Below are 14,366 nucleotides of genomic sequence, written 5' to 3'. Positions count from 1 at the left end.
ATGATCTGTAAGGTCTTTTCCAACCTGAGCGATTCTATGATTCTATGATCCTTATGAGAAAACTATGTATGTGGATCTTCTGCACTTACTACCTTCACAACTGAGGGGATTTCAGAAGGGACTTCAGAGAACTGTGGACTGTACAGCTTAAAACAAGTTTATCCAGAAGTGCTTTGTGCCAACAAAGCAGCAGAAGTAGGGAAGTCCCAAGGACATCTTTCTGCCCTTCATGAAGATAAAGGGGACATTCAAGGGACTTGAATATTTTTTGTTAGGTCATTCATTAGATCATCCATCAACTCATATCTTCTGAGTGGAATAATTTTCTATTTGTCTACATTTTTCTGTTCCCTCAATGGGCTGACGGAACGAAGAGAAGGAAGAAGAAAATGATGAAAGGGTCTGGAAAGTAAAAGAGCTGCTTCTCTGGAAGAGAGGGCAAAAACCAGAGCTGAGCAAGGAGAAGGTAGTTCTGAAGTAGTAGGTAAAAAGCAAAGGTAACCTCAGGGTAGATGGAGGCAAATGGAAAGTACTCTAAGCAGTCCAGCAACTTCAGAAAATAGAAAGTTTTCATATTCATCATGGAACAAGAAGACACAAGTCTCTTTCAGCTCTGTTCTGTGCTGTCATTTCAACTGTTTCTTTTTGCATCCCAGCTCAGTTTAGCAATCTCTGTTGCCCTTCCCAAAGCAAGTGGTAGCTGAGCCAACACCAGTGCTTCAATGTGATAAAGCCTTAGAACTTAATGAGAACAAAGGTGGTGAAGTCTCTTGCCCTAAAATCTAGAGAGTTATTTGTGCTGTTCCTTTTATTTTTTTCACCTGCATTGCTACCTGTATGCTGGTGAAAAAGATCTGATCTCTCCTGTCATGAATAAGTTCTAGTCTTTAGTCTTTCCTTTGCCTTCTCAGTGGATGCTCTGCTGTGAATGCTTTTCTTGGTTCTTACCTTGATTTCTAGGCTAATGACCTCCTCTAAAAGTAACTGTTTGTGCCAAAAACAGTGAAACTTTTACAGGTTTGAGAAAGAAATATACGCTACAGCTGATTCATGCTGCTGTCATTTTCAGGAAGAGAAAATAGACGGTTAGACTAAGGCTAGTGTTAGTGATAGAGATTTCAGTTATGGGAAAAGCACTGAATTGATATGAAATATGAGCACAGCTCATATCAGCTGCTGGAGGTCATATCAAGACTATTGGGCTGCCGATTAGCATTCCTCTGGCTCTGCTTCTGTGAATTCACATATACTTCTTCAATATCAAATTCAAGTAACACTACCAAAACTCACAAATACTTGGATACCTTTATATGGAGGTCCAGCTTGTCTAAGAGCACCTATCGCCTGTTAACACAGAATCATAAAGGTTGGAAAAGACCGCTAACATCATCTAGTCTAACCACCAACCATTGCCATGCTCACTAACCATGTTCCTCAGCACCACATCCACACGGCTCTTGAACACCTCCAAGGACAGTGACTCCACCACCTCTCTGGGCAGCCTGTGTGCATCACTCTTTTGGAGTATTTTGCAATATCCAACCTGAACTCTCCCCCGTGGTGCAACTTGAGGCCATTATCTCTTGTCCTATTGTTGTTACCTGAGAGAAGAGGCTGACATGCACCTCTCCACAACCTCCTTTCAGATTAATTGTAGGGAGCGATGAGGTCTTCTCCAGACTGAACAATCGTCCCATAAGATTTGTGCTCCAGACCTTCACCAGTTTCTTTGCCTTTATTTGGACACACTCCAGGTTCTCAGTGTCCTTCTCATAGTGTAAAATGGACATGTTTAATCTTTGCTGTAAAAGGATGTTTTGTGTTAGATGGACTTCATAGAAGTGGGAGCCGTTGCATACCATTCATCTTTGATACATCTAAGATATCAGTATCTAATCAAGCGTACTCTTCCCGTCTCTTATTTCCCAGTGCAACACACTGGTCTTTCTGCTTCAATGATTCCTCACATCTCTCTCACAGTCTTCATATAGGGGCTTTTTCTCTACCTAGCAGTCAGGGGCTGTGGACACGACTTGTTTCACAGACCTGTTCAGAAGCACATTGCATATTACAGAGACAAATAAATGTTCTTGCACCCAGATAGTGTGAATTCCGGCTTCCTAGGGACAGGTAACTGGGAGAAGATCAGGGTAATCACTGGGGGAGAAAGATATCTCAAAAAAAGGTGAGACCGCTACTACAAATTTTTAAGATTTCTGCCCTCCCACAGAACCTTCTTCAATTCCTGAGAAGGGTACACTAAAAGTAAAGATAACTTGAGCATTTTATCTGCATTTTATTAGTGGGGCTGGGTTTGGTCTCAGCTTCTTGGCAATGTTTTTCCTCCTGAAGGGACTTCCCTTTGCGATTACTAAGACCAAAAGGAACAATTAGTGCCATTTCAGCAGAAAGAATCAAAACTTCTACCTGATCACTAGTGGAAGAAAAAACAAACAAACAAAAAAACCCAACGTGTTAATCTTACTTGCAGACATCCTGTACTGAAATGTTTTAAAAAAGCTGAGACTATTCCTGTCCGCCTGTTTTCTGAGTCCTTGGTGTGCACTTCATCATATTTTCAGTTTTTCCTTCTCAATTACCAGAGCTACCTTTTTACTCTTAGGAAAATTACACTTCTGCACGGAGGATAAATCCTGTACTACCTTCCAGCAGTGTATGGGGATAACCTTACAGGTCCAGCTGGACACTGTGTCAATGGTTTACGGGCCAGTTTGACCCGTTTTCCATGACTAATGGAATGGGGGGACCCATGGACCCCCACCTGGAAGAGGGGAAAGAGGGAAAAAGGGAAATAGGTAGGGAGATGGGCCTGAAAACAAAACAGTGACAAGAAGATAAGGGAGAAAAACTAATTTACCAAATATGATATCGGGATACAAGACACAATATAATACAATATAATTGGAATTGAGGCAAATAAATGAAATAGAATGAGAGAGAAAGTGTCCAAAACTGAAGGCCTTACTCTGAAGCTGTAGGTGAGATGGCTAGGAAGCACACACTGCAGAGAGGAGCTGCAAAAGAAAGAGCAGTCTTGTGACTTGTGAGCAGTTTTATCTTTTCCTCTAGATGGAAAACAGAAATGGAACAATGAAAGTCTTGCAAGATATGTAGTTCTCTTCTGAGAACTAGGTACCATGAGCTATCCACGGTCCACAGAACTGGAGCATTAACTCTCTAACTCCCAGTTCTCCCATGATGTTATGATGTGGAATGCCAATAACAAAAGTCATAAAACCATGACACACTGCCACTCACTGCTGCACAGCCCTGAGCCCGCTCTTTTCTCTCTAGAATTTCAATTTCCTGGGAAAAAATATCTTTGAAAAACAGCAAACTCACACTCCTCTTGTATGTATGTGCATATGTATTTCTATATACCTATATGGATGTCTAGACCAGTCAGAGCTACAACTAAAGAACATGTACGTCCAAAATTACCACATTAATTTATCTGCTTCGTCAGAGTGATGGTTTGGATAAATTAAAAAATGATAATAATAAGCATTAAATTCTCCATCAGGAAAAGCCAAGCTGAAGCCTCCACTTGTAACCCACATGACATAACCAATTTTAAGGCAAGCTGGAGCAGCATGTGGCTTTTAGAAGGCAGGAAATAGCTGCCCTTTAAATGCAAAGTTATATGTGGTTGAAACAGGACTTGAAATATTGCTAAAGCTCCCCTAATTGAAAAGCCCAGATGCAGAAAATCCAGCTCCCTCACAAGATCGCCCATGGCTGACAACCCCCAAAACAGAATTTGTCAGAAGGTTTTTGGCACCCTAGATGCCTTCCCAAGTCCCATCAGATGTCCAGCAACCACATTTCTCCTTGTGATTCCACACTTGCCTTAGCAAACCTTCTTTCAGTCATCAGTTTCAGAACAGACTTGGGAGCACGTCCCTATTCCTTCTGGAATGCAAGATTCTTTGCAAATTTTCCAGGGCTGCACGGCAGGACTGAAATCAAGTTCCCTGTTGGTCACTTTGCCTTTCAATGACCCCAATCAGTGTTCTCTGCTGGACAGCCTCTGTAAGGTCATTTCATTGTGTGATACTGTGGCTGCACTTCCTTACTTTACTATCTTCCCTGACCCTGCTGCTGGAGAGAGAACTGCAGATGTCTAACCAGCCAGTCTTGCTGGGTACGCATGCATGACATGATGCTGTGGGAAATCCTCTTTTTCCAGAAGAACAAGAAGTACAAGGACAAATGTGTGAAGGCAGGCCTAAAGGAAAAACCTGGAAGGCAACAGTGCAGCACGTAGGTTTGTGTCTGTGGCCTTGGATATCACCGGCCTGGGGGAGGATTAACTGTCTTCTCTGTATGTTGGATGTTGAGGATATCCAAGCTTTCACATTCATGTTGGATATCAGGAAAATGTTCCTCACTGTAAGGGTCAGTGAGCCCTGGAACAGGCTCTTTAGGGCAGTGGTCATGGCACCTAACTTGACAAACTTCAAGAAGCGTTTGGACAGTGCTCTCAGCCACATGGTCTGATTTTTGGGTGGTCCTCTGTGGAGCCAGGAGTTGGAATCGACGATCCTTATGGGTCCATTATAACACGGGAGATTCTATGATTCCATCTGCAAGTCAGAACAGAAAATAAAAACAAGCAGATCGAGTCACGAAGGCACTCTCAGGAGGCCTTTCCACCTTCGTTCCATTCCACCTCCAATTCCTGGTCTCTTCCACTAGAGGGTACTCTGCCACTGGAGAAGAATGCACTCTGCCCTGCAACTGCATAAGCTGTCAGAAGCCTTCCTAGAGACACTGGTAAAGTTTCACGTAATAAAATAGAGAACTGCGGAGGAAGCTTCCTCTCCTAAGCTCATAAACATGTAACTCTTTTCCAAATATCTGTCTTGGTAATGTCCCACAGGCCTTGATGCACCTGCAGCACAGATCCTCCTCCCTGATCATTTGTGGAACACCAAAGGAGAACATGCAATGACATGTTGAACAATACGGTAAATTCAGTCTTCCACATCCATGACTTCTCTTCTCCTCTCACAGCCTTGCTAGAAAGTGAGAACAGAGTGAAGAGTCCAAATAGAGAGGAAATACCCATAGTGCCAAAAAATGGCATCACAGGGGGGTCAGTTTAAAGGAAATCTGGGATGTCACCTTGTACAGGACCATGCACACAGCAGGACTAGGGAGATCAGGTTGCTCCAAGCCCTGCCCAGGTGAATTTTGGCTGTGTCCAAGGTTGGGGCCTCCTCAGCCTCTCCAGGCTCTTGTTCCAATGTCTGTCGTACCTCTCAGTAAGAAAAAACATTTATCACACTGAATGGGTACTTCTTGTTCCCATTGCTCCTACCCTGACTGCCAGGTGCCTCTGACAGGAAGACAGTGCCATCTTCTCCACAGCTGTGGGATTCAGTCAGTCCATCCGTGACTCCCAAGCCACATGTCATCTACTTACCAACCGGTCCACCTCCATGCTTGCTGGCTCTCAAACAGCACACCCGCACTTGCCCCAGACACCACACACAGCTGCTGACCTTGGTCAATCTGGTGGATGGTTTGGCTCATGTGGGTGTCTCCAGTCCCCGACACCATGGTCTCAGCCCAGCTGCTGGCACTAGACCCCCATACACACAAGCATATCAAATAAAGAGTTATGCTACTAGGAAATGGAAAGTCATTTAATTAAAAAAAAAACATAAATTGTTTCCCACTGCATCCCATCCCATGTCCCATACCCTCATAAAACAGTGACCCCTAAGTTCAAAAGGTGCTTCGGTGGTGGCTTATCTTGACAGGATACACACTTGAATTCTGGGACTGTAGGACTGCTGAGACAGCACCAGGAGGGCCGGTATAGGCTGTCTCCTCCGAGCCCTTAGCCTGGATTCCCCACCTGCATGAAGCCCTCAGTGCTCCTCTGGACTTGTGAAGACAGGGCTTTGCTGGGCTGATTGCCCTCCTGTACTGGGCCAAGGAGTAACCATGGCAGGGTGTAATTCAGACTCCTCACATGCCTCTGTCTCACTGTTGTTCTTCATGAGCGTGCAGCCCAGCTCATTATTGCACAATTCAGGGAGCTTCTTCAGAGGTGTGTTGTGGATGGTACTGTCTTGGCTGTCAGCTTCCTCTGAAAACATGAGCCTCTTGTTTCTCTTCCTGGTTTCTCTTCCTTTGTTCTTTTCCAGATTTCTCCTCAGATTTAGTGGCCTTTTGTGAAGTGAAGATCCTGGTGTCTGCCTCTGTAAAAAAGTCAGCACAATAATTAACGACAATAACATGACCATTATCTTGAAGACAAGAAAACAGAAGGGCTCCTGTTCACAGCACTGGTGTGGTGGTGCCACCCCTAAGCTGCTCTGCGATCTCAGCATAAGCCACTGGCACAATTTTGCTTTTGCTCAAGCATAGTGTATTGAGATGCTCAGGCACTCCCTGAACATACCTGGAATTGCTGCTCCTTGAATTGCAGCCTGATCTGAAAGGTACCAGAATTGTACAACCTGGGAGCACTGGAACTGCACAACTGGGAGAAAATTCCAAGATTGCCTCATCTGAATTGTGGCCAGAATGGAAAGTTTTCTGACTAAAGTCAATTATCTCAAGGTCCTGCTGTTAAGGGTTTCCTAAGCAAAGAGCCCCTTGAGCTCTTGAGGACCTCAGTTTGCTGTGATCTTTGATCTCCGCCAGAGTTGGGACACCTTTCAGCATAGATTATTTTTGAGATTCAACAGTGAAGAAGTGGAGTTCCTTTTGGGACAGATCTCATTACTCACTGAGAGATGATGAAAGGGATGCTAAGTAATTCACCCAAATGAGTTTAGAAACCTCCCCTCAGAATACTCTGCCTTTAAATTTCAGATGAACCTTGTCATTCTCAAACCTTTAACTAAGTCACTGTATTCGACGGTAGTAAGCTCCATTGAATCACTGTTAAATTGGCTTATGATTAAGTAACGCTATCTAACCCTGTGATTTATCATGAAAATATTAATAAAACCTAAATTATTGCTAAAACCAAAGCTGTATCATAATCAGTCTGCGACAACAGGACTAGCAAGAGCTTGAAAGAAGAGGGGAAATCAAAGAGAAGTGACTAATGGGGCCAAAGAGCAGCCACAGTCACTTACCAGTTGTGTCTGTGGATGCCACCAGCCCTCCAGTAGACCCTGATGCCTGTGTGACCATCAGGGCAGGACAAACCTTTCTGGGAAAGTATCCGTCTAAGACTGCCAGTCACAGAGCCTGAGCTCTGCAGTGCTGCATCACCTTAGTCCAGAAGGGACGTCCCATCCACACAGATGGGCATTTCCAGTACCTCATCTGCCTTTCCACTCAACTGCAGACCAACTTTCCTCCTTCAAGCTCCAGACACTCCCCAGCATTGCTAGAGCATAGCTGGGGCATGTATGCGGTCACCTACCCTGCAGCTATCTGGAGCTGTGGAGATTTGACAGTGAGTGCTCATCCTGGCTTTCACACCCAAATAGCTAGAATAACAGCCCTACAAAGAGCCCTGCACAAGTGGACCCCAGCAGAACAAGTCCAAGGACACCTCATGAGACTGAATGTGTACAAGTTTATGAGACCAGAAGACATGCATCCCAGGGTCCTAAGGGAGATGACTGATGTTGTTGCCAAGCCACTCTCCATCATATTTGAAAAGTCATAGCTGTCAGGTGAAGTTCCTGGTTACTGGAAAAAGAGAAACATCAGTCCCATATTCAAGAAAGGTGGAAAGGAAGGCCCAGCAACTACAGGCTGGTGAGCCTCGTGCCTGTGAATGGGAAGATCATGAAGCAGATCCTCCCAGAAAAGATGTTAAGGTGTGTGAGACATGGAGGAGATCTGAGACATCACAGCTTCACCAAGGGCAGATCATGCGTGACCAATCAGATGGCCTTCTATTTTGGCATCAATAGACAAAGGATTTCATCTGCCTGGACTTGTGTAAGGCCTTTGACATGGTACTGCAACACATCCTTACCTCTAAATTAGAGAGATAAGAATTTGAAGGGTAATTATTAGGTGAGTAAATAATTGGTTGGATGACCCTAGCCAGAGAGTTGCAGTCAATCACTCTATGTCCAGGTGGAGGCCAGTGATGGGTGTTGTCTCCCAAGGGTCTGTCTTGGGACTGGTGCTCTTTAACATCTTTATCAATAACATAGATGATGGGATTGAGCACACCCTCAGCACATTTGCAGACGACACCAAGCTGTGTGGTGTAGTTAATATGGACAGAGGAAGGATGCCATCCAAAGGGATCCTGACAAACTCAAAAGCTGGGCCTATATAAACTTAATGAGATTCAACAAAGTGCAAGGTGTTACATTATGGGTCAGGACAATCCCAGATATGTATACAGAATAGGAGAACTCCTTGAAAGTAGCCTTGCCAAGAAGGACTTAGGAGTCCTGGTAAATTAAAGACTTAACATGAGCCAGCAATGTGTGCTTGTATCCCTAAAGTCCAACAGTATCCAGGGCTGCAAAAGAAGCGTAGTCAGCAGGAAGAAGAAGGTGCTTGTCTCCCTCTACTCTGCCCTGGTGAAACCCCAGGTGGAGTATTGTATCCATGTTTGGGGCCCCCAACACAGGTAAGAGTTGAGCTTTTAGAAAGGATCCAGATGAGGGCCATGAAGATTAACAGAGGGCTGCAGCACCTCTCCTATGAAGACAGGCTGAAGGAGCTGGGCTTGTTCAGTCTGGAGAAGAGAAGGCTCCAGCAATACCTCATCGAGGCCTTCCAAATTAAACGAATATTATAAAAGGAGGGAAATAAACTGTTTACATGTATAGATATTGATAGGACAAAAAGGAATGGTTTTAAACTAAAAGAGATTTCGATGAGATGTTAGGAGTAAATTTTTCACTGTGAAGGTGGAGAGACACTGAAACAGGTTGCCCAGAGAAGTTGTGATGTCCCATCCCTGGAATCATTCAACGCTGGGCAGCTTGGTCTAGTGGGTAGTGACCATGCGCATGACAGATGGTGGAACTGGATGGTCTTTAAGAACACTTTCAACCCAAGCCATTCTATGATTCTATCTTGAAGAAGATTTTTGTCATGTTCCTTGCAATAATTGTCCAAGACTTCTGAAAGATTTGAAGAATTGCTGGAAGTGCTGGGCACTGGCATTACCTTATTTTGATAAGCACCGTCTTAGTCCTTCAGCATGTTCAGGCTTTCGGATTGCTCAGTTACATCCTGCTGTAAGCCTTTCTCCTTTTTAGGTGTGCTACGTGCTCTCTGTTTCTGCAGTCTGAAAAAAAAACACCAACTCATCACATAATACTCAGAAATCTAGCATTTAGATTGAATCTTGTTGCTTTAAAACTAGTGTTTCCACCTGGATGAGTTTCCAGTGCAAATATATAAAAACACCAACAGGAAAGAGAAAGGCAAATTGCTATGTGAACACAGGTAAGCCATGTCCTTCACAAGAAAATGAAAATCACTCTTACTTTCTCCTTCTTCTGTTGATTAGCCCCATGATGAGAAGTATCAAAACTGCTAAGACAGAACCAATGAAGACCACCACAAGGCCTATTCTCTTCTCAATACCTATAAAGAGACACAGAGCATGGAGGAGTGTCAGTATGTTCCTTCTGTCCTCTTCCAGAGGTTGTGACTAAACTGAAACATTAATCATTTCATTTTAAAATAAATACCAGAAATACCTCTTGTATTGGGGGAAAGCAAATCCAACATTTTGTCTTCTGGATTGTCTGTGTTTCTACTTTCTGTAAAAAGAAGTTTTATAATTAGGGAAGATTTTCATCATTCCTGAGAGGTGTCATCCTATAGGACCCTCTTTGTGAAAGACTGCTCCCCAGTATTCAACAGCAAGGGCCTACTCTGCTAGCTAGTACACTCCAGCTGGGGATAATGCTGGAGAATATCATCCCTAAATAAGTGATTATGTATAAATAGAAACATACAGAGATGCATGTAAGTATGTTCACCTGTGCAACCTGATGTAAGAAGCCTGCTTTGGCTGGGGCTTTGACTTGATGATCTCTGGAGGTCTCTTCCAACCCCTGCAATTCTGTGATTCCTATGTAAATAATACATATATACATACACAGACATCGTGCAGCCATGGAAGTACTATAGGAAAGAGTCTTCTGTATGTTTCCAAATTAAGAAATCTTCATCCCACATAAGGTCTGCACTCTCAGAAAAGATCTCTAGTAGGATCAGACTCTTTAAGACAAGTTGCACTACTACAACTGCACATGCCAGTGCCTATCTGGACAGCAGCCAAACAGTGGGCAATCACACACAACATGGTTATGTTTTTGTTTCCCTGGAGCTGGCTAGCAGTATCACTACTAATACTGATTTCTAAAGCACTCCCTGCTTCAAGCTGCACTTTTCCATGTAAACTCAGCCTTAACTCTTTATTGTGAGCTGAAATTACTTCATTTTCCCTCTCTGTGGGTGGCCAAGGAAACAAGCCAAAGTGTAGATGCACCTAGCATAGAAGGTGCATTTGTTTGCCACTGTCAGTGTCCCATTCGGGTTTTGGATGTGGTGTATCTTGGGGGACTCATCCAGGCCTCCATCAACCAACCAGGTGACGCTGGGGGGAGACTTTCCTGTTGCTGAGCTGACAGCAGTGAGGAAACCTTTTGTAGCCAAATGGTACTCAAATTCCTCTGTAAGCTCAGAAACTGATGAGAGAAGACATTGATTACACTCAGTTAGTGGTCAAAGCTGGATAGGTCAGCTTTCTGTACTAAGGTTCTTATCCAAATCCCCTGGCTTCTTTACCTTCACTACCTCTATAGACAGGTATGGTGATTCTGGAAAATATCCACTGAGCAGATGCTGCTGTGTAGCAAACTGCCTTGGATGGAGGGGATAACAATTCACCTGCCCTCTGACTCCATCACACCTGTGCTGCATGGCAGAAAGTGAGAAGCTGCTAGTGGAAAACTTACTCTGGATGTTGAGGCATATATCTTTGCTGCTGAAAGAGCCATGAGGGAACGCATTGAAGATGCATCTGTAACAGGACACATCCTCAAATGTGAGATTTTGCAGAGCGATGGCTGAGGTATTCAGGGCTGCTCTAATGAAACGTGCCTTCCTCTGAAATGATCCTATCAGTCGCAGCCCATGGGCTTGGCTGTAAGTGGCTATGTTCTGGAAGGAAGATCCATTTATCTTTTGCCAAGTGACTTGTAGGACATCCGTTGGGAGTAAGAAGTTGCAAGAGAAATTTGCCTCTTCACCGAGGCTTGCTTCAGTAATGCTTTCACACTTCACTGCTTCCTCCAAACCTAGAAACAAACCAGAATAGAGAAAAACACAATTTACCAGGGAAAAGTTGTAGTCCCCTGAAGCAACCTCTCTTGCAGAGTGCTGAAACTGCAGTGAGAGTCCACAAAGGCTGCTCAGAGATTCTTGGAAACCTTCATTTGCAAGTGGCCATCACTCGATTAGTCTATGGTGTGCATTTCTTAGCCATGAAGCGGTGCTTTGGTGAGGAGAAAAAGATATGGGATCAACTGACGGGAAGATGCACTAATGAAGGAGTTCAGCATGAGCCCTGCCATACATACATACATAGCCCTGAACCTGGGGTTCAGCAGCAAGTTATTATGAGTGAACAGTATACTCTGGCAGCCAGGAAGGCCAACTGTACCCTGGAGTGCATCAGGATGTGTGGCCTCACCTAGAGTGTTGCATGAACTATGGGTGCCACAATGTAGGAAAGACTTAAAATTAATAGACAATGTCCAAAGGAAGGCTAAAAAGATGGTGAAGAGTAAGAGGGGCAAGACATATGAGGAGAGGGTGAGAGCCCCTGGTTGGTTCAGCCCAGAAGGCTGTGGGGAGGCCTCATGGCAGCCTGCAGCCCCTCGGGAGGGGAGCGGGGGGGCAGCGCTGAGCTCTGCTCTGTGTGACAGCGACAGGGCCCGAGGGAACGGCACGGAGCTGTGTCAGGGGGACGGGCAGCTGGGGATTAGGGACAGGTTCTGCACCAGAGGGCGTTGGACACTGATCGGGCTGCCCAGGGCAGCAGGCACAGCCTCAAGCTGCCGGAGTTCATGAAGCATTTGGACTCTGCTCTCAGACAAAGGGTTTGGACTTGTGGTGGTCCTGTGTGGAACCAAATGTTAGACTCAGTGACCTTTATGGGTCCCTTCCAACTCAGGATATTCTATCATTCTGTGCATTTGGGTTTTCCCATTCATGCATTTTGGGCAGGGTGTCTTAGAAAAAAAATAAGAAGTTGAGACTTGGGTCATCTACCCACTCCGTGTGTATGGTCCCTATATGCAGACCCAGACCTTTAGGGCCACCACCCACCCTGAAGCTGGGCATGAGACAGAGGTGCTATCTCTCCTGCCTCAGCCACCTCCCTGCCCACATCCTACTGCTGCCAAAATAATCCCTCTTTGCCCCAAATTGCTCTGGGGTGTCCTGTAAAGCCCCAGTAAAACAGCTCTTGTTCCAGAGAACATCCCTGTGCCCCCCATGTTAGCATCTACGAAAGGGCAAGCAGCGGCCCATAGCCAGGAGACTATCCTCCCTGCTCCAGCCTGTCCCAAAAGCAACATGCATTGCTCAGAGACATGAATTGGAAATGCAAAGCCGTGGAGCTAAGGAGTTCAACTTAACCCCTGAGCTGCTCCGTGTGCCCAGAAAGGCTGCTCATACTCCACAAAGCGTCTATGGGGAAAGGGCATTCCTACTCACCCCTGGCAGCCTCCAGCCAGCAGCTCTGGCAGAGCAGCAGTGGGCAGAGCAGCAGAAGCATTGTGGGGCTGAGTGTGTATCCCGAAACTTGCCACTTCTCCCACCACCGCTGAATGGAGGCTGGCCCTCAGCTTTTGCGCCTTTTTTTCAAATTTCCCAGGAGACCAATCAGACTTTCTTTCACTTCCTTCTTCCTGGTCAATCATTAATTAATCCCATTCCTGCTGCTCACCACATTTTAACTGTCATGCTACACGGATTTATTCCCCGTACTGCAAGGGCTCTCAGGCTTGGAAATAACCCCAAACCCCTAAAAATAGAGCAGGAATGCTTGGGGTTCCTCGCAGGCCTGTCAGAGCCACCCTAATAAGTTCAGCTCTGGGTGCCATCATAAGGGCTTGTGCCTTACCAGGTGTAACTCTTCTGAGTAAATGAAGGTGGCTGGTGGCCTGAAGGAGAAGAAAAGAGGGTACCAGCAGCTCACAGTTTTTCTCTGCTTTGGGAAGAAGTTTTGAGAGGCACTACACACGGGTCACTGCCCAGCAACTCACTAAGCACCATGCTGGGAGCCAACCTCACGGTCCCCAGAGAGATCACCCTAGTGCCTTTCATCCAGCAGCAAGGACTCACCAGCAAGAAAAGGAGTTGAATGCTCCTCCACCATGGAGACAGCATAGAGGCATCCAGAAACTCCACCTGCTACGCTCCAACCTGCAAACCAAATCCAAGAACACAAGCTGCATTATGAAAGGAGTCTGCAGAGGGCAGGTTTGGCTGAAGATTCCCCTCCCCAAGTTTGTCTGTATCCAATGCAATTCCAGAAACCTAAAGCCAGTAGTGTGATAGGGGACGAGTGCGCAAGGATTTCACTGTCCAGCCTTACATCTCTTAGCCACACAGTAACCCAGCAGTGAGACCAAGCACCATGCTAGTTTCTGGTTGTAATTGCAGAAAAGTGCCCTCTGCGCTTGATGAATTTGTTCTGGATTTGTCTTTACGACAGAGAAAAGCCTATCTCACAAGAGTATTTTTATACAAAGCAGTTTACTATACAATTTCTGTCTGTGTTCATCTCTGCTATTTATGAATTCAGTGCTTCTCTTCATCAGGAGGGTCACTATCATGTCCCACAGATAGCTGAGCACTTGCATGGGTCTTTTCTTAGTTCATACTTTCATGATGAGGCTCCCAGTTGGCAGCAGTAGGTGGTGACATATGCGGGGTCTGGGGATGTGTGTGTGTGTGTAAATCTTCATTTTATTTCCTATGTGAGAGGGGCACTTGGCACAATTATCCTCAATCCTGCCCCCATTTCTCCCCTTCAATCTCATTTTCCAGGAAGCAAAGTGGAAATTTTATTTTAGCAACAATTTCATTCCTGAACATCTGTTGTTTTTTTCCATGACATTGTTTTTGAGATCCCCTCCCCTCCTGCTTTTATTTTACATAGTTTCTGAACTATGTACATACAAAGAAAGAGGCTAGCTTTCCCTTCCTAAGCATTTAGCAAAGGCTCTGGGTAAATGCAGCTCTCTGCTTTAAAACAACCACCACTGAGGACTACTTCTAGGCAGACCTTGCAGCTTTCAACTTTTAGATAAAGCAGTATGTTTGGATTGTTAAGAAATGCAGAGCCTGACCTTAATTAATTCTTACTTTAA

The 14,366-nt window shown here is 45.1% G+C and overlaps 1 protein-coding gene across 1 annotated transcript; it reads right to left on the bottom strand.

Moving 5' to 3' along the window:
* Positions 1–5,651: 5,651 nt before the first annotated feature.
* Positions 5,652–12,854, bottom strand: LOC100550270. The gene is given in 6 exon segments (XM_010720932.3): positions 5,652–6,233; positions 9,136–9,256; positions 9,459–9,558; positions 9,675–9,737; positions 10,941–11,282; positions 12,706–12,854. Coding segments are annotated over 6 exon segments (1,020 nt in total). The 5' UTR covers positions 12,767–12,854; the 3' UTR covers positions 5,652–5,900.
* Positions 12,855–14,366: the final 1,512 nt, after the last annotated feature.

The sequence above is a fragment of the Meleagris gallopavo genome, chromosome 1 (genome assembly GCF_000146605.3).
Source record: "Meleagris gallopavo isolate NT-WF06-2002-E0010 breed Aviagen turkey brand Nicholas breeding stock chromosome 1, Turkey_5.1, whole genome shotgun sequence".
NCBI lineage: Eukaryota > Metazoa > Chordata > Aves > Galliformes > Phasianidae > Meleagris > Meleagris gallopavo.
The sequence above is the reverse complement of the archived record's forward strand: the minus strand, read 5'-3'. Positions and strand labels throughout refer to the sequence as shown.